At 34.4% G+C, this 21,815-nt stretch overlaps 3 protein-coding genes across 5 annotated transcripts; 2 read left to right on the top strand and 1 right to left on the bottom strand.

The window, feature by feature from the left end:
- Nucleotides 1-836: 836 nt before the first annotated feature.
- Nucleotides 837-6,004, bottom strand: LOC135587877 (rRNA-processing protein EFG1-like). Its single transcript, XM_065079713.1, has 8 exons — nt 5,712-6,004; nt 4,414-4,543; nt 4,198-4,325; nt 3,817-3,955; nt 3,500-3,611; nt 2,373-2,436; nt 2,042-2,278; nt 837-1,216 (listed from the first exon to the last, which is right to left on the bottom strand). Exons 1-8 carry the CDS (start codon nt 5,862-5,864, stop codon nt 1,211-1,213), a joined length of 969 nt encoding a protein of 322 aa, XP_064935785.1. The 5' UTR covers nt 5,865-6,004; the 3' UTR covers nt 837-1,210.
- An 8,367-nt stretch (nt 6,005-14,371) lies between these two features.
- Nucleotides 14,372-15,286, top strand: LOC135589119 (transcription factor BHLH148-like). The gene is made up of 2 exons (XM_065081419.1): nt 14,372-14,780; nt 14,848-15,286. Exons 1-2 carry the CDS (start codon nt 14,376-14,378, stop codon nt 15,160-15,162), a joined length of 720 nt encoding a protein of 239 aa, XP_064937491.1. The 5' UTR covers nt 14,372-14,375; the 3' UTR covers nt 15,163-15,286.
- A 3,077-nt stretch (nt 15,287-18,363) lies between these two features.
- On the top strand, nt 18,364-21,061 carry LOC103995124 (probable WRKY transcription factor 21). 3 transcript variants are annotated; one of them, XM_009415647.3, is made up of 5 exons: nt 18,393-18,462; nt 18,655-18,727; nt 18,926-19,742; nt 19,831-19,956; nt 20,583-21,061. In XM_009415647.3, exons 3-5 carry the CDS (start codon nt 18,985-18,987, stop codon nt 20,725-20,727), a joined length of 1,029 nt encoding a protein of 342 aa, XP_009413922.2. In that variant the 5' UTR covers nt 18,393-18,462; nt 18,655-18,727; nt 18,926-18,984; the 3' UTR covers nt 20,728-21,061. The 3 variants fall into 3 exon arrangements, with proteins under 3 accessions (XP_009413919.2, XP_009413922.2, XP_009413923.2); XM_009415644.3 differs by lacking the exon at nt 18,655-18,727 and having other exon boundaries at nt 18,364-18,462; XM_009415648.3 differs by lacking the exon at nt 18,655-18,727 and having other exon boundaries at nt 18,399-18,509.
- Nucleotides 21,062-21,815: the final 754 nt, after the last annotated feature.

Genomic DNA, 21,815 nt, shown 5'->3' with positions numbered 1-21,815 from the left:
AGTGGAAGAGGAAGATGAAGGTTTGGTGGCTGACAAGATGCAGAAAAGAAGGCCAAGTTGTAAGGGTGGAAGGAAAAGGGAGAAATGCCCGACAACTCGCATCAGGAACATGAATGCGAAGAACAAGGATGGTGGGAGGATTGACTCGATCCGCCTTATCGGCAACAGTGGTTGGATTCCACAATATGATACACCGGTGTGCGTCCTTGGAAAGGGACCTGTCACTGCCACATGAACAGCCAGGACAGGGAACATAAGGAGGACCATGTCTGCTACCTTGCGGGCCGCCACCACCAATCAACGCCCCTTCTTAATCACTCGAGTCAGAAACAATTTTGTCGGATTCACGGGTCAACAGCTATGCTGACGTATTTGATTTTACTGCTCCTTTTTTGGCCATGTAAATGAGAAACAACTATTATTTTTCTAAATCGAGATTTAACCTCAGATCCGACAAACCGTTTAGATTTGTGCAATCCACACATAATAATAATGCACTTCAATGGTAAATTGTGCCATACGCATCCGATCTTGAACACTACTACCATCTTGCTATTCATGCAAACTAAGATAGCACTCCTTCCCTTCGAGTCAGCAGCAAACCAGATGGGTCATGAAGATTCATGAAGCCGAATTCTACTATGCTGGTCGCTGTATACTGATCAACTTGCAGAATGGAAACAAAGATCACATTCGACAGCGTGCACAAATCAAAACACCAAGTTCACAGGTCTCTGAAAAGATCCAATCAGTTCCTTCTCATCCTATACTGCATTAGACAGAAGAAAAACATAATGATCTCAAAGCTGAAGAATTTGCTTCATGCTCCAAAGCAGTAGCGTGAACCATATAAGCTTGCAGTTCATGTTCATTTCAACGACACTCGCTTAATCAAAATTCAACATTACAGGAATATTCTTTCTTCCATCTCTGCTTACCCGCAAAAGAAAAAAAGAAAAAGGTTGGCCATATGGCATTACAGCTTACCATCTCCATAAAGCAACAATTGTGACAGAGAATCGTGAGGAACAATTCCTAATAATATGGGCACGCAGAGCACGCAGAGTATAACACAACTTAAAAATAGCAAACCAAGACAGTATGAAGAGACACAATGTTCTTTCTGATGACAAGTGGTAGATCCACTAAATTCCAGTATACTGCTTGTAGCTCATGAACATCAGCCCCATCACTGTTCACGACAGTAACATCATGCCTGAAAAAGAAAAAGACCAAATTAAGGATTTTGTTAAAAGGTAGAAAGTGATTCATGGACTAGCAGCTATAACAATGCGTAAAACAAGCAAGAAAACGTAGCACATGATCCCAACTCGCTGGAGGTGAAGGAAATTAATTCGGATGCTCAAAATACATATGCAAAATTCTTCTTCTGTCCTCCAAGACAATTGAACTTTTCAAGCTAAGGACTGTGCAGAGTTATATTTTCTTGAATGTTAAAAGATCCATTCAAAAACTTGAACAGTTAAAACATACATTCCATAAATGTGATAAGAACTTATCTGATGGCTTGGATATTTTCACCAGAAAGACATTTGTAAGACATGGATATTCATTTAGAACCTTAGGAATAAAATACACTTTGACATAGAAGGAAGATTTTTTTATCAACCCAACAAACAACTTTATACCAAATGAGATGTTTTCTATTATCCTATTGCACTTTGCTAAAGGTTTTCTCATCTCAAAGACCAAAGGCCTACTCTATCCACTACAAAGAATGACCATAAAATATGATTTGAGAAGTCCAATTCAGTTAATACAAATGACATATGAACTGATCAAAGCACAACAAGAGATGGTTAGATAAGTTTGTGATATTTTATGCGGCGATATTGCAGTGATTGCATTTAGTTCTTCATCGATACAAATTAGGGAATAAGTGATGTTGCTATTTCAGCAAATAACTGGATCTAATAAAAGGTTTCACGGTCATATTAGGATGAAGCAATGTCTTCAAATATTAAACTCCTAGTTAATGAATCACACAAAAACTTAACATCCACAGACACTAAATGCCAACCTGCTTTTTCTTCTTCGGCCTCCTTTTTCGACGTGGTTTATGAGCATCTGAGTTTGAGCTCAGGTTGCTGTGATGACCTCTCGCTTCATTTACAAATCTTGTGTTTCTGGAGGAAGGGCCACTACCACTATTTGATGCGTTGCTAGATGTAGATATCTCAACGTTTTCAACGGGTCGGCTTCTTCTTGGTGGCAATGAACGAGGTGGTGGCATGAGAACTCGTGCAGACATCTGTCTCTGTAAGGATGGATTGCAGAGACCATGTCAAGTTAAAATATTTGAAGGGAAAAAGACGAGAAGCTGATTGTAGCGCACTAGCAGCAAAGACAACCTGATTTCTTTCATCACTAGACATGCCAGATGTTGCTTTGCCAGAAGCACTTGAAGCTGGTTCCCTGCAAATATGGCAGAAAACTCTCCCATGTCAGTAACAAGACAGTCAACATTTAAGATGTTCTTGATTTTGGATGTTAAAAATAGACAGAAGGAATTAATTTTTATGAAGTAAAATAATTCTCTAGGTACCACATCAAGTGTTGGTTATGTACGTCATGAACTACCGCATAAGAACCAGTGTACAAATTGACATATCTAAAATTGCTATGCTGTTTGATAACACGATAAAATGTAAAAACACAACGGTTCAGGTCATGTGTTAGTAACCTTGTAGCCTGATGTACTATCTATCAGAATCAATTTCCCAATTTGCATGTTCAACAAGCTTGAAACCACAAAAGCACTCTAGAATATATCAAAACTTAGTTTATATTACAGTATATTTAGGTTTGTAGCAAAGGAACTTATCGTTAGTCTTACCATAGATTGATTCAGCAGTTCAAAATTAACAATGTCCTTTACATTATTGGTGGGTTTTTTTTAAAAAATAGCATATATCAGAAAATTCTAGCAATCAGCAAGTTTTAAGTGCAAAGCTGGGAAGAGATAGAAGAGGAGTTTTATCAACACAAACTCCAAAGTGAGTATTAAAGAAGCTACTTTATGTTTCTTTCATATGCTTGCAAGTGTAGAAAGAATGACATTGCAAGCATATGCAGCATACTACAGCACTTTTATATGTCATGATACAGGTAAAAAGATAATTGTCAAAAAATGCAGCTATTTAACCCACTTAAACCAGATTTTCACCGAACAATCATAAAATACGGGGAAATTTTCACTTGTCTGCCCTGTGTTTATCATTGGTGTCAACCTAAAGCCAAACGAGGCAGAGAGTTGAACACAAGATATACAATTAAATCTAGCAGAATGAAACAAGATAACACTTGGAAGAGAACCTTTTTCACAAGAACAATCAGTATGTTCCCATCGCACACAAGACTATGAATTAAATTTGACAAATGAACCAGCACTTAAAGGAAGAATCAGAACTACCTACCCTATATTAATGACCAGGAAACATAAATTTGAAACTGTTTATTCCATATACAGAATACATACCTAGTACTTTTATCTGTCCATTCATCATCTGCCTCTGCTTCATCGCTTGAGCTTCCACTCAAAAAGAAATCATCTTCACTCACATCTAAAGCATCATCATCGCTTGCTGTTTCTGCTATGTCAACAAGACCAAAAATTTGGGCATGAAATAGGTGCAGAACATCAAGCGATGGATGCATAACAAAATTCTGAATTTTTTTTCTACAATATCATAACAGAAACTGAAAGTACGTTTTTGCATCTGGAAAAACTAGAAGTGCAGCTTTGCAACCTAAGTGGGTAACTACTAAATAACCACATAGTAAGAATACCAGAACCTTCTAAATCTTTTCCATTGGCAGCAGCTGCTATGAGATTGGCTTTAATCTGATCACGTAATTTATTTCTCTTATCAACAGTATCTGGATTATCTCCACCGGCAAACAATGAGACATATTTTTCAGTCTTTGGAAAGAACTGCATTAGAAAAGACAATTAATATTATGTCATCTGTCAAGATGTTTTCCGCTCAGAGATAAATAAAGCAACTCTTCATAACACTGTTCAATACAAATACATAACTTCACAAGGACAGATAAATGATATTCGTACCCTATCAACTAATGTTCTAAATCCGTTCGATACCACAACTAGCTAGCAAACAGAAACAAGTACATGAAAGTTCAGTGAGTTACATCAACAAAGAAGCCATAACTTACCCGGACATAATTTAGATCTTCTTTTAATTTAGAAAGTTGATCCAAAATTCTTTCATCTGAGACATGATCAGATGATGCACGTTGTTGCTTCTCAAGCCTCCTTATCATCCTTTCTATCTTTCTTCTCTCTAATTTAAATATCATAGTCAGATAAACAGAGAAGATAGGAAACATCACAGTCAGCAAGCAGGAAATCACGTAACGAGATTAACATACCAAAAAATTTGATCTTTCTGTCCCTCAAACGTATCTTATGTTCTAATGCCAGGCGCGTTTGAAGTTCCTGCTGCTTTTTAAGTTCGTTCAGCTTCTGCTCCTGAGCCCGCCTGACTTCATTAGGCAGGTCCTAGAAACAGTCGGTGAGTTAGAAGCATCACCCAAGAGAACATGAAGGATGTATCACAGACATGTAAAGGACCTTCTTCTACATGAGCAGTAGCAACTAGACACTGTGGCTTTTATTTCAAATAAACTACCTCAAGAGCACAATCTGAAATTGTAAAGAAAAATTACCTGAAACGAATGTAAATTATCATGGGTATATATATGGAAATAATGATCATAATCTACATCACATAATGCTTATTATTTAAAGATTGACAATGCAAAAGAAGAACCAACCCTATAATATTTAACTTGTATTCTAATTAAGGCTTCATCTCTTTCTTTCATTGATTCAATGGTATATTGTTTATTGCAAAAGTAGTTTAATATCAACTCTGTGATAATTTAGTGAACAAAGTAATGAGGCTATGCATATCAATCAAAAAGTGGCTACCGGCTTCAAATGAGAACAAAAACAGAACCAAATCATCATAACACGGTGGCCAAATTACACATACTGCTATGATCAAACATTGAAAAAAGGCTGCAACACCATGGTTTAAAGGCTTAAAAAGAGTATAATGGGCATCCCCTAATAACCATTGTATAGGGGCTGCCACTGCCCAGTGGACTCCTACCCATGTAGGATTAAGAGAGGGTTACGAATAACATATTTAATATTATGGTGAAATGTATACTGGGTTATAATAAAAACAAAATTTCCCAATACTGCTGTCCTAGGACAAAATCGCTGCTAGAATTGTTCCAAATCAAACCACGTTTCCAAGTCGTGACAACAAAAAATTCAGAAGGCACATGAAATACTGGAAGTCAAACTCGATCATGGCCATAAAACCTTTTATACACTTGTTTGATGTAATATATGATACAATAGGTTACTAAGGACATCTGGAACCCTTCCAAAATCATCACAACAGTATTTGTAACATCTTAGCTTGATGTTCACAGTAATCAAAGACTGCAAATGCCTCTAGTAGAAGAAAAGCAGGGGCACAACGTGTAATCTATAATCCTCTTATCCCATCCAAAATAACTAAACTCGGTTCCTTTGTCTCAGAATCTTCATCTCACGATAGCAGCACAATAACTCATACCGCCAAAACAAATTGCCCCACAACAACGAGCAAAACAAGATCATTTTTTGCTCCAGTAACAAGTAAGAGCTTCACCTTACGAAGCAAGCGCTCGGTGGACCGAATCTGGTTCTTGACGGAGACGCTCTTGGACTTCTTTCGCCTCTTGTCCAGCCCCAACCCCTTGGACCGCCGTCCCAGGGGCCTCCGCTCCTCGAGCCGACGCCGGGCGTAGCCGCCGTGAGCCATCTCCCGACGTAGCTCGAATTAGATCACCGGGAAGCCCAGAATCGAGGAGAAGGTGCGGTCGACGGACAATTTGGGATCAGATTGGGAGATTAGTATCCTTCTAGGGTTTCTTTATGTGGAAGAGGGGGGGGGGGGAGTCGGGAAATCTTTCCCCTAATTCCCATCGGGGATGACAGCTTAGAGTTTGCGTACACAAACCAATGGGCCTAAATGGGCTTAGTGGGCCGTAATTTAAGATTACACATCATATTGGACTAATAATCCATCATCACTATGGTTTTTGAGCTATTGCGAGCGCACAATATTATATATATATATATATATATATATATATATATATATATATATAATACATTAATTTAAGTCTCACAAAATGAGAAAAACTTTGAGCACTTAATCTTCTTGAGTATAAGAATTTTGGACGTATTGTTCAGATTCAATAAAATTAATAAGTCTATTATATTATTGCATTAGTCCTAATAAATAGATTCAATCTAATAAAATAATTATTTCGACATCACAACTTAGAATTACTATGCCTCACATGAATCACATTAGAGTAACTTAGCCTCCAAATTTTAGACTAATAATTCAAGCTCGATTAATCGATCAACTATTCCATTTGGATCATGATAGGATGATGACTAGATTTATTTAAGGTTGTTTTTAATTAAAAAGATCATTCCAGTGGAGATGACGACAACTATTTATATCCAATTATAGTTTGCTATATCCTTCACCTTTTAGTGTGTTTCTGCTCAAATTTATCTCATTTTTATTTACATGCATAATTATAACATCATTTGAAGGCATTAGTTTACAAATGATACCAATTACTTTCTAAAATTATCAATTTTTTCATAACTATTTCACATGAACCCATGCAAATCTTAAAGTTATATTATTATTATTATTTTTATTTTAAAAAAAATATTTTTTATTTTTATATTAATTTCACACGCACAAAATCCATAAAAACAAACAAAAACTTTGGATTATGTGGAATGTGAATAAGAGAATTAATATTGAATGGAATGGATAACATGGCCTTTTAAGTTTCGTATGTTAGCAAAAATTTTAATCATGCTATCTGTAATGCAAAAAAACTTTTATGTCAGAATTTAAATCAAATAAAATTAGATCTAATAATATTATAATATATATATATATATATATATATATTATTCAGAAAAATAAACCTTATCAGATCGACATACGCCCCATCGTTGGATCTGAGATATCAATCTACAAGAAAAACTAGACATTTATTCTTCTCTCTTTCTATCCTTTCGTAAGACCACCTAGATTAATGAATTAGGGAGATTGAGTGAAAAACCTTAATCTATCAACTACGTTGAGATGCGTCTTTGTAGCCCTTAGAGGTTCTATTTATTTATAAGCAACAGTAAAAGATCTAGGATAAGTTATTATGAGGATTCCTACCATCAAGGGCATCCCTTAAGGAATCATATTAACTTCTTTTCTATTAGTCAATAATCATAATCATAATCCAATCATATCTATAATACATCTTACCTAATTAAATAAAGTCACATAATCTAACATTCTCCTACATTGCCCATTAATTGGTAAAATACAAAAAGACCTAAAATAAATAAATAAATAAATAAAATTTATTTAAAAATAATTTAACCCAATTGAATTATGAAATTTTAGAAAAACTATATACACCCGCGTAAATTTTTAAAAATAGACTAATAAATCTAATAAATATAATAATACTATATGAAGTTTGACTAACAATACGAGTCATAGTGGTTGTATGTTAATAGTGTGAATACAAAAAGACCTAAAATAAATAAATAAATAAATAAAATTTATTTAAAAATAATTTAACCCAATTGAATTATGAAATTTTAGAAAAACTATATACACCCGCGTAAATTTTTAAAAATAGACTAATAAATCTAATAAATATAATAATACTATATGAAGTTTGACTAACAATACGAGTCATAGTGGTTGTATGTTAATAGTGTCACACTTCATTTTATGTACCACAACACTGTTAATATTTCCTAGTATAGTCCAAAATAACTTCTATAATTTATTTTGTTAAGACAATCCTATCATCACATTCAACCATACATACAAAATTATGAATATGATAGTAGAAACAAATAACTTTAAGTACATAAGCAATAATATCAATTATAGTATCCACTCAAACATACATCACCATATCCTTTATTAGTTGCTTACAAACCCAATTATAAGAATATGTTCATTCAAAATACTTTAGACTTTAAGTCCTAAGTGAATAGATCAGTAATCAATACAGTGGAACTTAAGTAATTAATTGATATTAGATATTTCTGGACTCATCTTCTCTAACCATCAAGTACTTTATACCGTAATGCATAAAGAAACAATAATTGTCATTTTTACAGAAGAAAACTACTGCAATATCACAAAATATCTTTAACGACTTGACAATTGAGTTTATCTATATCAAATCTTAAGATAAAATTTTATAGTAAAAAAGTTTGATCAATGACCTCAAAGCATGCCACAAAATCAACTTCTATTATTAATAATAATAAATTACCCCTCTAATTGATATTAAATCTTATTTTAATTGATATTAAATCAACGACTTGGTAATTGATATTAACTAAAATTTTGCTTTTATAATTTACTAAACAAAATTGTATATTAAATATTTTCAAGACTCGGTTGATATATCCTTTCTAAGACAATCTTCACAATCATTAAAGTCTATCATTAAATTACTCAATATTAATAATATAAGATGTCTCATTCATATCAACCATCTTAAAACTCATAATGACAAATTTCTTAATTTAGTATAATAAACCAAGATTACTATTGGTATGATAAAATATTATCTATATATAAAACCAATATAATAAACTTGCTTGCACTGATATAAATAATGATCAATAGTATTTTCCTTAAATTAAAAAAATAATATCAAGAACCTTTATATATCATTATCTTGAAGCCCGTTTAAGGTCATAAACGAATTCCTAAATTTGCATATCAAATTTTATATTTCTTTCATTTTCTTTGTAAATCATTTAGAGTAACTCATATAAAGCTAGATCCTTAAAAAAAAAAAGTTTTTATATCATTATAATATAACTTAAACTCACAAGGAGTCACTAATGTCATGACGATTCTTAACAAGTTTATTAAAAACTAAATATCTCGTTATGATCGATATATTCTTTATAAGTAAAATTTTTAACCACAAGTCTAACCATTATATCGTTCGGCATTGTCCTTTGAGCTATATTTATATAATAATCTTTTATAATTATTGGATAATTCGATAAATTTATCATATACTATTCTGATTATTGATTTTAACTCTTCTTTTATTGCATCATATTACTTTTCAGAATCATTACTTTTCATGTAAAAACAATAAGGGATCTATTATGATTCCTATAATTCTTATAGATATGTCACATAGTAATCACAAGTGACAAAATTCCTTTCCTATTATAAATTACATTATTCGTTTCCCTTTGAGATATTCCCAAGGTTCAATTATGATTATTTTACAAGACCATTAACAATAAAATCAATATAATGTGAGAGTTTAGTAATATTATTTTGTTATTCACTTTTATTAAATCATTTAATGATTTGAGTAATAATAATTTTTTGAATAATAAAGGAGTATTAACTTATATCTCCTCTATATCAAAATTAAATTTCAAGATTTTCACACTCACTGATTTGCTATTTTATAAGAATCTTACATTACCAGATTTAATTGTCCTCATACTATAATTAGAGCAATAAGATATATACCCCTTTAAACTTTTTTGAATAGATTATAAAATATTCAAAAATAGTTATTAAATATAATTTTCTTTTATGTGAGTTAAAAATCCTTATCTCACAATTTCAAATACTTAAATATCTTAAATTAGGTTTCCTATCATTTCATAACTTAAAAGAAGTTATGCAATTTACTTACCAAGAACACCATTCAAGAAATACATAGTTATCATTGGAGCTTCTTCTCACAATGATTTATGTACAAAAGAATACCTATAATGCTTCTAACCATATCTATAAAGGTACGAATATATCTTTTAGCAATTATATTCTGCCGTAACACATCTGGTAAATCATATTAAACACATATACTTTATTTTTCTAAGAATCTAGCAAAAGAATTAGAATTATAATTTGGTTCATCATAAATACTATAAAATTAATCACCCTTGTGAGATATGATGATCTTGATTTTTTTATCTAATTGTCTCTCGATTTCATTTATGTATGCTTCAAGAGTGTGAACAGTCATACACTTTACATAAATTAGATATATATAATCATATCTCAATAGGTTATTTATATGGTGATAAAATATCTCTCTTTAACGAGACGAAAGCATAGAGTGACCCACGTATATAAGCATAATCTCAAAGAGTTTATAAAACTATATTTTATTTTAATATTTAATTATAGGACCATTGTAAACTTAATATTCATATTAATTCTGTATAGACTATTATATAGAATTCAAAGGTTAATTTTTATTGAATCATAGTAAGTTTACAACCACCAAAAGGGAAATAATATTCTAACAATTCTAGATAAAGAACCCAAATTCGTAGAATTATTAGAACACAGCATGGATCCTCAAGATTTATCAAATGAATCATCTTTAGATATAGGTGATAAATACAAACTAATATTGTTTTCACTTTAAGATGATTTTTTATAATGATGAATATCTCATTCTCTTTTAATTTTATCTCTCTTTATTTTTTTATTTTAATAAATATCTATTATTGGTAACATATGTTGAAGTATCAAATTAATCCATCAAGTATTAGAAAAATAATTTCTATAATATTTGATTTGAACTGTACGAAGGTTTATTTATGCCTTTTTATTTCAAATCAAATCTTATAGTTTTCTTTTTTTCTTCACATAACTTTCTTTACTACATAAGTAACACTTTATTGTGAAGATATTTTTTTATAAGTTTATATAGTAATTATAAACTCAGATGACTTACACTTCATCCTTATTTTAGTGTTTCCAACTTCCTGAGTAATACTCAAAATATTATGAGTCTTTAGCTTATAGCTTTATCATTTATATTGAGGATATAATCTTGAATTCTTCAAATACTATTATTTAAGGTATCAGATAATGACTTATTAAAAAATTTAAATTGATTCCTAGATATTCTCAAGCGCTAGTTGTAAACTATATTGAAGTCTAAATATCATAAAATTGAGTCTTTCATTCATTTCCTGATAAGTCATCTTAATTATTTATTTCACAGAACTTTCAGTAATTAAGTTTATGTTCTATTTAATTAATATAATCAATGTCTCACTCACTCAAACTTATATATGCTCAAACATTTATTTTAAAAAGTATAAGGATATTTATAAAAATATAAAGAAGGAAGTATCACTATAATAATATAACATTAATGATTTAAGTTTTCAAAATATGATGAACTATTGATATCATCTATATTGACATATCTAGTGTTTACTCAAGATCATTTATGGAGAACTGATATTATCCTTGTGGAATAGTATTGATACCTTTGGGTATACAATCCTAAACTACAAGGATATCCAAAATAGTATCATCATATCCTATCACATAACTATTTGAAATATATTCTCTTTTGGGATTATCTAAATCTCCTAGTTATATGTGCTATTGTGAATTTTATTTTATTTTATATCATTTAGAATTAATTCCATAATTTATTTTATATATTATTGGTCTAGATTACTTTGGTGGCTGCAGGACCAATACAAAAAAATAAAATACGATCTAAAATATCCCATCAATGACAAGAACTTTATTGTAATCCATATTCCATAAACCTATCATCCTAAACTAATTTGGTAGCTACCGGTTAGATAAAAGTTAGGAAGATAAATTATAAATAATATTTATCAAATTTCTTTATCTTAATTCATGTTGCCATTGTGAATATTATTTTATTTAATATTATTTAAGACTAATTTTATAATATATTTTATAGATTATTGGTCCAGGTCACTTTAGTGGTTGTAGGACCAATATAAAAATATAAAATATAATTTAAAATACTCTATAAATAATAAGACCTTTATTGTAATTCACATCTCATAAATCTACCATCCCAAGCTAATTTAACAACCATCAATCAAATAAAAACTTATGAAGATAAATTACAAATAATATTCATAAATTTATTTATCTTGATTTATGTTGAAGTAGTTTAATAATAGAATAATAACCATAATAATTATTCAGCATTAATCAATAAAAGAAAAAACTCATATGATAATCATGATAATATATAAATCATGCCTTCATGTGAAAGATAAACATTATTTTACAATTTCAAATATATACATGTGAATAACCAAATGAATATCCAAGAATAATAATTAGATTTTATTTATCACATATTAAAATATAATCAATAAGTTATATGAGAAAACTATAAAAGTAAACCATAATTTATAATTTTTTTAATCAAAAATTAAATCCAATCAAATAACCAAAATATAATCATGATCAAATTCAACCACAATTATAATAAATCATATTTATCAATTTTATAATTAAGAATATAAATTAGAATTCTCAATTTCATAAGAGTAAAACTATAAATATGTCAAAAACCCTACTACCTATGTCATCGTCGCCTACGCGTGCGCAGCCTCTGCCCGCGCATGGCCATCGTCGTCGCAACGCTGCCGTTGCCCATGTGTGGCCATCGCTGCCACGACGCTGCCTTTGTCCACGTGCAGCCACTATCGCGGTTCCTACCCGTGCGCGACCACCGTCAATGCACGGCTACTGCTCACGCACGGCCACCTCCTGGGTGTGGCTTGTGCCCGTGCACGGTTGCCGCTTAGACACGACTCCTACGTGCCCATGGCCGTCGCATGGATGTAGCCTACCCTCGTGTGGCCGCCGCATGGATGCGGGTTCTGCCCATGTGCGGCCGTCGCATGGGCACAATGCTACCCGCGCGCGATCGCCACATGGGTGCGGTGATGCCTGCGTATGGTCACCACATGGGTGCAGTGATGCCCGCGTACGGTTGTCGCTTATTGCGTTGCAATGTGCACGTAACCCAATGTAGCCTCTTCTGCTAGCAAATTCGCTGGCCATACATAGCAAGATAGATGATGATCATTGTTGCACCATGATCATTGAATAAAATCTTAATTATGCGTGAAAAAACTTTTATACTAGGATTGAAATAAAATAAAATTAGATCTAGCAATATTACGATGCATACCTTTTATTGTTATTTAGAAGAATAAACTTTATCTGATCTACAAGCGCTCTATCATCTTCTGAGATATCAATCTGTAAGGAAATTAGATATTCTTTCTCCTCTATTCCTATCCTTTCACAAGACCACTTAGATTGATGGATTAGGGAGATTGAGAGAAAAACTTTAATCTCTCAATTGTGTTGAGATGTATCTCTATAACCCTTAGAGGTTCTGTCTATTTATACACAAGAGCAGAGTGTTTAGGATAAGTTATTATGAGAGTTTCTCCCATCAAGGGCATCCTTTAAGGAATCCTACTATAATATGAACTTCTTTTGTATTGACTAATAACCATAATCAGAATCCAATCATATCTATAATATATCTTACCTAATTAAATAGTGCCACATAATCTAACATCGTAAATGTTAGTGAAAAATATCGTTGGTCTAAACTTGTGTGCGTAGGTATATCCGAGATATCTTCGGGGTAAAAATATCGTGCTTTCGAGGTGGATCCAAAATGACTCTGAGGTGAATTCAAGGTGGATCCGAGGTAGAACTGAGATGACTCTAAAGTGACTTCGAGATGAATCCGAGATAGATTTGAGATGACTCTAAAGTGGCTCCGAGGTGAATTCGAGATGACTCCGAGATTAATATAAGGTGTTGAGCTCTCGAGACACCATTTTCTATTGCTCAAATTAGTAATTCGAGATCCTAAATATATATTCTAGTAGTTCAAAAGGAGTGAGTTTCTTTTATTTTATTGTTTAGGATACGTTTTTTATGCATTGAAGAAAGAAATATAAATTTATAATGTTCTTCCAAATCATAAATGAAGATAAGAGAGTTTATGATTATTTTTTTATCAAAAAAAAGTTTAAAATTATTTTTCTTATAATAAATAAGAAAAAAATTTAAAATTATATATTTTTTATTATAAAGGAGAAAAAAAAATTTATAATTAATTTTTGACAAGTTTGTGTTTCAAGAAGGCAACGATGTCCAATGTCCACACCAGTCGGCAAGAATATGTTATGCACAATGCCAATTGTGCTATCGCGTACTACTATTCTAACGAAGATCGACTCGGTCGAAGAATCTACATGTGGGAATGGGAACACGTTGACCCCATTTGTCAAACCATATCTTCCGTTGACTTCTCAAGTCCTTTACGCGACACACGTGAACGACTACCAACTGCAACTTAAATTACGCGGGAAGAGAAGCAGAAGAAAGGCCGGGAAAGCTACCATGGACGCCTTCCCCTTCCACGAGGACGACCATCACGACATCCACAGCTGGGCCTTCTCGCCGCTGGCCGACACCCTCGACCTCCTGGAATGCCTCCGTAGCCCGCTCGTGCTGTCGACGCCGGCCGTGCCACCGCCGCAGTCCGCCTTCGTCCGATACAAAGCGTGCGATGGTGCGGCCATGTCGGTGGGTTCTGGTAGTATGGGTGGCGGCGCTTCAAATATCCACCGGAGAATGATCCGGTTTTGGCAGACCGTCGTCATGGGCGTCAGGATGGAGAGCTGTAAGGAGAAGACGGCAGGGAACAGCCGCGAGCTTCGGCATCTGATGAAGGAGAGACGGAGAAGGGAGAGGCTGAGCCAGGGGTTCGCTGACCTCCGCTTCATGCTATCTCACGGATCAAAGGTCTCAATCTTGTTCCAGATACAGTAAACCTAATTCTGGACCTGTCATCAGAGGATGCGTGTTGCAGGGTGACAAGATCTCCGTTGTTCGAGCAGCTTGGGAGCACCTGAAGGAGCTGCAGCAAGCGAGGGAGAAGCTACGGAGACGCAACAAGGAGCTCGAGGTGATGATATCTGGGAACGTGATGGAAGCAGAAGAAACGGCGATCAAAGTGCAACCCGAGAGTCGTTCGTCGTCGTTCGATTCAGTGTTCTCCGCTCTGCATCGCCTGAAGCAGATGGGAGTGAAGGCCACCACCATCAGCGCCAGCTTCTCCGGCCGGGTTTTGTCGGTGGAAGTGGCTACTGAAACGAAGGTAGAACATTTCTCGAAGGTTGTGTAATCCAATCATCACGAACAGACATTGATTGGTTTGTTTGCGTGGTGAAGGTGGTAGGAGATGAAGTGGAGGGAGCCATGAATGCTTCTTTGGCTGAAGTGGAGTAGGAGCACTGCATTGTCTTAGTGATAGATTTAAAGTTTGTCAAGACAATTGCACTCTATCTTTGGGTTTCCTCAAAGACAAATAATTTGTTGTTTGAATCATACACCTTATTCCCTCTCACTATTCTAGAAAAGAAGTCTCTCATGCGTGTTTTGGGATTCAACACTGCCCTTTCAACTCTGATCTTGAACTCGAAATGTTTGGCTTTTGACTGAGAAAGAGCCACAATTTTGACTTTCGATCAGATCATGGGAATCATCATCACAATTTTGACTCGTCTCATTTATGGCTTCTAAACTGAGCCATAAAAATAGATTACAATACCTGATATCCTCTAGATGATATACAGTAAATATGATCGGTATTTATCGATTCGAACATGAGTTTGAACTCGAAACACATATTTTCTTTTTTTATTTTCGGATGATCTAATATTATATATATTATTTTCATAAGATTTCATATTTCTCCTCCTCGAAAATCTACTCTTAATATGAAATGTCATTATGTTTTATATAAGTCCTATAATTTCTTTTTGAGTCTTCGTATAAATAAGATTAAATCTATTGGATCTAATCAGAGAACAAGAACCAACCTCGAAGTAGTTGACCCATGTTAGACCTCTCCAACCCAAACAAACGGCGTCGTTTGGAGAAGAGGGATCATCGAAGTCAAACCCATGTGGAAGTGCCGCTTAAATTGGCGTCCGACACGATGATCTCAAAAGCTCCATAATCTTGTGAAAGCGGTAGAGAGAATCTTTTCCTTTTCTTTTCTCTCTCTTTCATTTTTTCACATCGAGAACTCCTCCTTCAACTTTATGCAAAAGCATTATGTGATTCAAACAAATTTTGGAGGATTGAGATTTAAGTATTCGCACCTCTAAAAAATCTATGTGTCCAAATGTGAGAAAGAAAATTTCACTGAAAAATTTTGCTAGAGTTTTTTTTTTAATTTTCTCATATGATGCCTTCCATTTTTATTTTTTTTTCTAATATCATAAATGTCCATGGTTGCCATCAATATCTCTTTCTTCCCTGATTATGGTGATTGTACTCCTTATCATCGTCACATCTTTCTTTGAGTAAGCATAATTGATTATTTCGAAGTTATCTTACTGTCACGAGGTCCGTCATAATAGCCTCATTCTCTTTAAGAAAATATTATTGCTTTCACCTCATCGAGGCTATCATCACCCCGCTACCTTTATTTCGAAGAAAGAGACGTTGGTAACTAATATTAGAGAAAAAATGAGATACCAAATGAAAAAAGAGAGATATTGTCCAAGAAAATCTTTAAAAAAATTCAATAAATCATCAATTTTATTTTAATAATATTATTAAAAATATAAAATGATTAAAAAAGGTGATGAAATATAAGCAATTTAAAAAGAACATTTGATATTCTTATTATGGAAGGGTCATAGTATTTCCACCCACTTATCTCTTGATATTAATAATCAATAGTCGATTTCATGGATCAAATCAAAGGCCAATGAATGAATACTACATTAATAAACTACATTAATAGTTTGCTCATCTCTCTCTTCTTTTTCTTTATTCTTTTCATCATCCAAATTTACCATGTTGTTAAGATTGTATTACATAATCCTCATATATTTCTTATGATTTTATAACTGGATAACAATGGAATATGATGGCATCATAAAATTAAGTTTTCAATCATTAAGAAAGAAGAAAATTACTATCATTTTTTAATTTTTTAATATAATTTTGGGAGTCTTTTGTTGAAACCAAGATTTAGAGGCTGTTTAACCCAATTAAAGTTGATGCTTAGACAAGCTCCCACCAATGTATCATCATTGAATTGTGTAGTCGTTATCGAGTGCATCATTGTTTATCCACCAATCTCAATCTGGCTTTGAATAGAAACCTAAGTTTTCCTTTCTAATTTGATTGGTTCTTACTCACCCACATAAGACAGAAAGATAGACCGAATGTACAAATAATGGAGACATTGATTGGTTCATGGATCCATTTTCTTAAGGTATTAAATAACCTTGCATGCAAATTGTGCTTTTTTATTTTGTCAATATTTTTGCATATATATATATCCCTCTAAAATTAGTGATTTTAGTGAGCATTCCTCTTGATTTGAGTATAATGTGTGTAACCATAATTAATCTTTTAGTCATCTCAAGTTAATTTAAGTTTTGGATTTACATTAATATCATGTGAAACTCAATATGCTGCTAAATACATTAGAGATATTTTATATTCTTGTCTATTTTTACCCAAACAAACTAAGGTTGATCCAAACTTTTTTCAAAAAAAAAAAAAAATTCAGATGCATTTTAAGTCAATTTCATATTTTAATTTGCATTAATGTAATAAAGATATTTTAATTCTTATATATTGTTACCCAAACAAACAAATGATTCAATAAAAAAATTAAAATTAAAATAAGTAATTTTTCATAAAAGATGATCTTTAAAATAATAATTTTTGTATTTAGTGATTTTTTTTGTTTCTAGATATAGTATACTAAATTTCGTTACATAAATAATAGAAAAAATAAAATATCATTGATCATAAAAATCATCCCAATATTTATATTTCATATTTGTCTTGGTGAGATCTAAAGTTACCAAACTTTACTTAAAAAGTCAAAATTACACAATAATTTAATTCTAGTGTTTCTTTTACTGATTATATTTTCATTAGAACGGTTAATGAGTTGCACAAAAACAAACAAATCTAATATTGCTATCCATTGAGATTGATTATTTTTAATTACTTGTGAAAATAAATAAAATATATTATGGAATGAAAACAAAACAAAGTTACATGTGACGATCAATCACTTACCCAGAAAGCAGGACCATTGCTTTTGAGCTCCACCGCACTCTAGCCAATCGTTGCACGGGTAAAGAAGTGGGTGACGGCTCCCATGATGATACAGGATGGTGTAGAATTTAGGAATACTGAGAATTCCAGGGACTAAAACAGAAAAATGGCTTTGCTTAAATTTTATGATAAACCCCCTGTAATATTCAATTTAACATTAGAGTCCTGCGTCCTCGGTGCTTACTGTTCTCTCTGGCTTCGGGTATTAAAGTAATAATGAGGAGAGGTGGAGGGGAGAGGAAAAAGAATTCCAACCCGTCGGTTGTTGTTTTCCTCACACCTTCCAATCCCACGGACGTCATCGGGAGGCCAACACCACCAGCACTCTCAGGTTCTTCCCTCCCCCTCCCCCTTCCCCCCTCTTTCCTCAAGTTCAAGGTCAGTTCCTTGATCCCGCCTCTCATCCCCTTCTTTCCTTTGCCGCCGTGGATTTGGTTTCTTCGGCTAAATATTTGATTCTTTGTTTTGTCGGAATACGTGTAATCATTGTGAACGATACTCTTTTCTGATGTTTTGAGCCCAGTTTGATGGAAAAAATGTGATCTTGATGAATCTTTTGGTAGACTGGTTTTTGGAGGATCTGCCTGCTGAACTAGGTTCGGAGTCTAAACTTGCTGGGAAACAACATGTCTTCTCTTCAATTTCATACCCAACACCTCCAATAATTTCGATTTCGATCATATCTGGTGCTCTCTAGTGAGACAACCAGTGTGAAACCTCATCAAAATCGAATTTTTGTTTCTTTGATGTTAATCTTTAGATCTTCCTGATGAAGTGCGGTTGTGATTTGTCAGATGCGCCTGGTGCTAATAATATGGGATCTTTGAGGGTGATTTAGAGCGCTGGTTTTAAGATGGAGGAGGTGGAGAAAGCTAATAGAGCTGCGGTGGACAGCTGCCACAGAGTTCTGAGCCTTCTCTCCCAGTCTCAAGATCAAGTCCAATCTGGAAACCTGTTGGCAGGGACAGGGGATGCTGTTTCAAGATTCAAGAGAGTGGTGTCTTTGCTTAGTAACAGTGCTGGCCATGGAAGAGTTAGAATTGCCAGTAAAGTCCGATCCCCCTCCAACAGTAAGCTCTTCTCAGACAGTCAACTGGGATCCAAGATGGACCATTGTCCCAACCCACCTCAACTACCCCCAAGAAATATTTTAAAGAACAAGATACAAATTTTGGATTCAAGTTCTGGAAACCCCCTCCCAATCAACCGGAGGAGCTTTCTCGAGAACCAATTTGGGCTGCAAGCTTCATCGTCAAGTCAGTACCAGTTCCTTCCGCGGCAGCAGCAGCAGAATGATCCAAGGTTTCAGCTTCATCAGCAGATGAAGCTTGAGGCTGACATGTTTCGGAGGAGTCATAGTGCCATAAATCTCAAATTTGAGAGCTCTAGCCACACACCATCCGCATCGACAACTAGGTCCTTCGTGTCGTCGCTAAGCATGGATGGAAGCATGGCCAGCTTGGATGGAAAGCCATTCCATCTGATCGGTGGACCAGCATCATCTGATCCAATTAACCTGCACCCTCCTCCCAAGAGGAGGTGCGTATGCAGAGGGGAGGATGGAAATGGCAAATGTGCAACAACTGGCCGGTGTCATTGCTCGAAGAGGAGGTGAGGTCGTGGATGTTATCTTCACTCAGGTGCTGGAATTGATGTTCTTTGCATTGAATCGAATAATAGTTACTTGTATTACCTGTAGGAAACTGAGAGTGAAGAGATCCATTAAGGTGCCTGCCATCAGCAATAAACTGGCTGATATCCCTCCTGACGAGTACTCATGGAGGAAGTATGGGCAAAAGCCAATCAAGGGCTCTCCTCATCCTAGGTATCATGCCAATACTCGTGTACATGGTTTGTTGATTTCCTTTGAGTTGCTGCAAATTTCTGGATAGATGTGACTGTGCACTTAGTTGTTTCTGGGTTCTATATATTAGTCTGTTTTAATTTATTTGCTTCGTGCAGCATATCTTAAGATGACTCAATATGCAATGACAATCATTTTTTTCACCGATTGTCAACTTTACCTTAGTAGAACTTATAAATTGAGCTTAAATTATCTCAAATATTCTCTTTAAAGTCAATTTACTGGTTATGTTTTTCATTAGTTATCAGTTGCAAGAAGAACCATTAAGTTAAGAAGTAGGCACATTTGTGCTTATAATGCAAATCGTGCACACAATATTCTTGTCGAAATTGTTCTTTTGCCAGTCTTTGGGCAATAACAGATTGTTATGCGTATCCTCGGCTCTGGTTTTTCTCATACCAAACATTTGAAGTAGTGACCTACAAGAGCGAAAAAATGTATCTTTCATGAAGCATACATACACTTTGAATCCTTTGTTAAATTTGGACTTATGTTATAGTGTCTGAAACCACTATATCTTTCATTTTGTTGTCTTTTGCAAATGAATTTTTATCTAAAAGGGGATAAATACATTTAAAATAATGCAGGGGATACTACAAATGTAGCAGTATGAGAGGCTGCCCTGCACGAAAACACGTCGAAAGGTGCTTGGAAGACCCCTCAATGCTCATCGTCACTTACGAAGGCGAGCACAACCATGCCAGGTTGCTTACCCACTCTTCCCAGACATAGAGGTCTTAGAATATTTCATCATTAACAAACGCACCCGCTTATCATCTTGCGCACCACCCTTCTTTTTGGGTGATTGTGTCGTCTCTTCACGTGGTTGAGCATGAGTTTCTCAAATGTCCAGCATCTTTTTATAAGTCGGGGGAGGGGGAAATTACAAGTGGATTTCCCCCAATTGCCATTTGTAAATGCTACTGTAACAGTGCTCAGGAAATGGGTAGCTGTTGGTTAGAAGCAATTTCCCTCATGTGTCTCATCGTTCTTATCTTGGAAAAGCCTGTATATGTTTAATTAAAATCAAACTTACCAAGATAAAAATGTGGAGGAGATTCAGTCTTGGAAGGTAGCAGTGAGAATTCATGTTTCTCAAGTTCATTTTTCTTCCACTCTGTCTGCTTGGTGGATTATTCATTCATGCCAGTGCTTGCCTGCATGTTGTCCACCAGGCCACTCTTGTGGCCAAAGATAAGGGTCATGCTGGTACTTGTGATGCAAAGTGGTACCACCATGTCTCTGTAGTGAGATGCTTCTCTGCGCTGGTGAAACTTCCATGAACCTCATTCTTTCAGTGTTGTCTTCTCGGATGCCATGTCTTCCATCACATCTCTCTATCAGTACCACAAGTCTGGTGCTTCCCTTGGATTCTTCTTGCAGTCTTTGCTGCTTCTGAGTTGTGCTGGTTTGTTGTACAAACTTGTAAAGACCAACACCTTTCATTTTACATTTCAGTTAACGATGGCTGGCCTCTTTATGTTTCTTCAACAGTTGTTTTGACTGTTCAAGTTGAAACACCTACAGAAGCACAAGTTTAGTGACTCATTGCATCAGTACACTAACTGGAAGCTATATGGAGACATGGAAACAGCTAAAAGTGCTCCTAGAACTCCAGGTAGAGGAATCCACAAGCTTTTCCACCACCACCAACTCAGTTCGATGGAGACCATGGAAATCCTAGTTTGATCTGGGAAGTGATGTTTGATGGATGCTTTAGAGGAAGATGCAAATATAGATGGATAATTCCATGAACCATCTGAAAGCTAACTTTCCAATGTGATGAGACAAGTAAACTTGGTGGTGTGCTGACAGTATTC

This window comes from Musa acuminata, chromosome BXJ1-8 (assembly GCF_036884655.1).
Source record: "Musa acuminata AAA Group cultivar baxijiao chromosome BXJ1-8, Cavendish_Baxijiao_AAA, whole genome shotgun sequence".
Lineage (NCBI taxonomy): Eukaryota > Viridiplantae > Streptophyta > Magnoliopsida > Zingiberales > Musaceae > Musa > Musa acuminata.
This window is presented reverse-complemented; position numbering and strand designations above follow the sequence as displayed.

Bases quoted from the DNA above. Each gene is read 5' to 3' on its own strand.
- LOC135589119 (XM_065081419.1), top strand. From the start codon at position 14,376: ATGGACGCCTTCCCCTTCCACGAGGACGACCATCACGACATCCACAGC. The intron at 14,781-14,847 runs GTCTCAATCTTG...TGCGTGTTGCAG, and splicing joins TGCTATCTCACGGATCAAAG to GGTGACAAGATCTCCGTTGT.
- LOC135587877 (XM_065079713.1), bottom strand. From the start codon at position 5,864: ATGGCTCACGGCGGCTACGCCCGGCGTCGGCTCGAGGAGCGGAGGCCC. The intron at 3,956-4,197 runs GTAAGTTATGGC...TTTCTAATGCAG, and splicing joins AAGATCTAAATTATGTCCGG to TTCTTTCCAAAGACTGAAAA. The intron at 3,612-3,816 runs GTTCTGGTATTC...TTGACATAGCAG, and splicing joins CAATGGAAAAGATTTAGAAG to AAACAGCAAGCGATGATGAT.
- LOC103995124 (XM_009415644.3), top strand. From the start codon at position 18,985: ATGGAGGAGGTGGAGAAAGCTAATAGAGCTGCGGTGGACAGCTGCCAC. The intron at 19,743-19,830 runs GTGAGGTCGTGG...TATTACCTGTAG, and splicing joins TGTCATTGCTCGAAGAGGAG to GAAACTGAGAGTGAAGAGAT. The intron at 19,957-20,582 runs GTATCATGCCAA...AAAATAATGCAG, and splicing joins AAGGGCTCTCCTCATCCTAG to GGGATACTACAAATGTAGCA.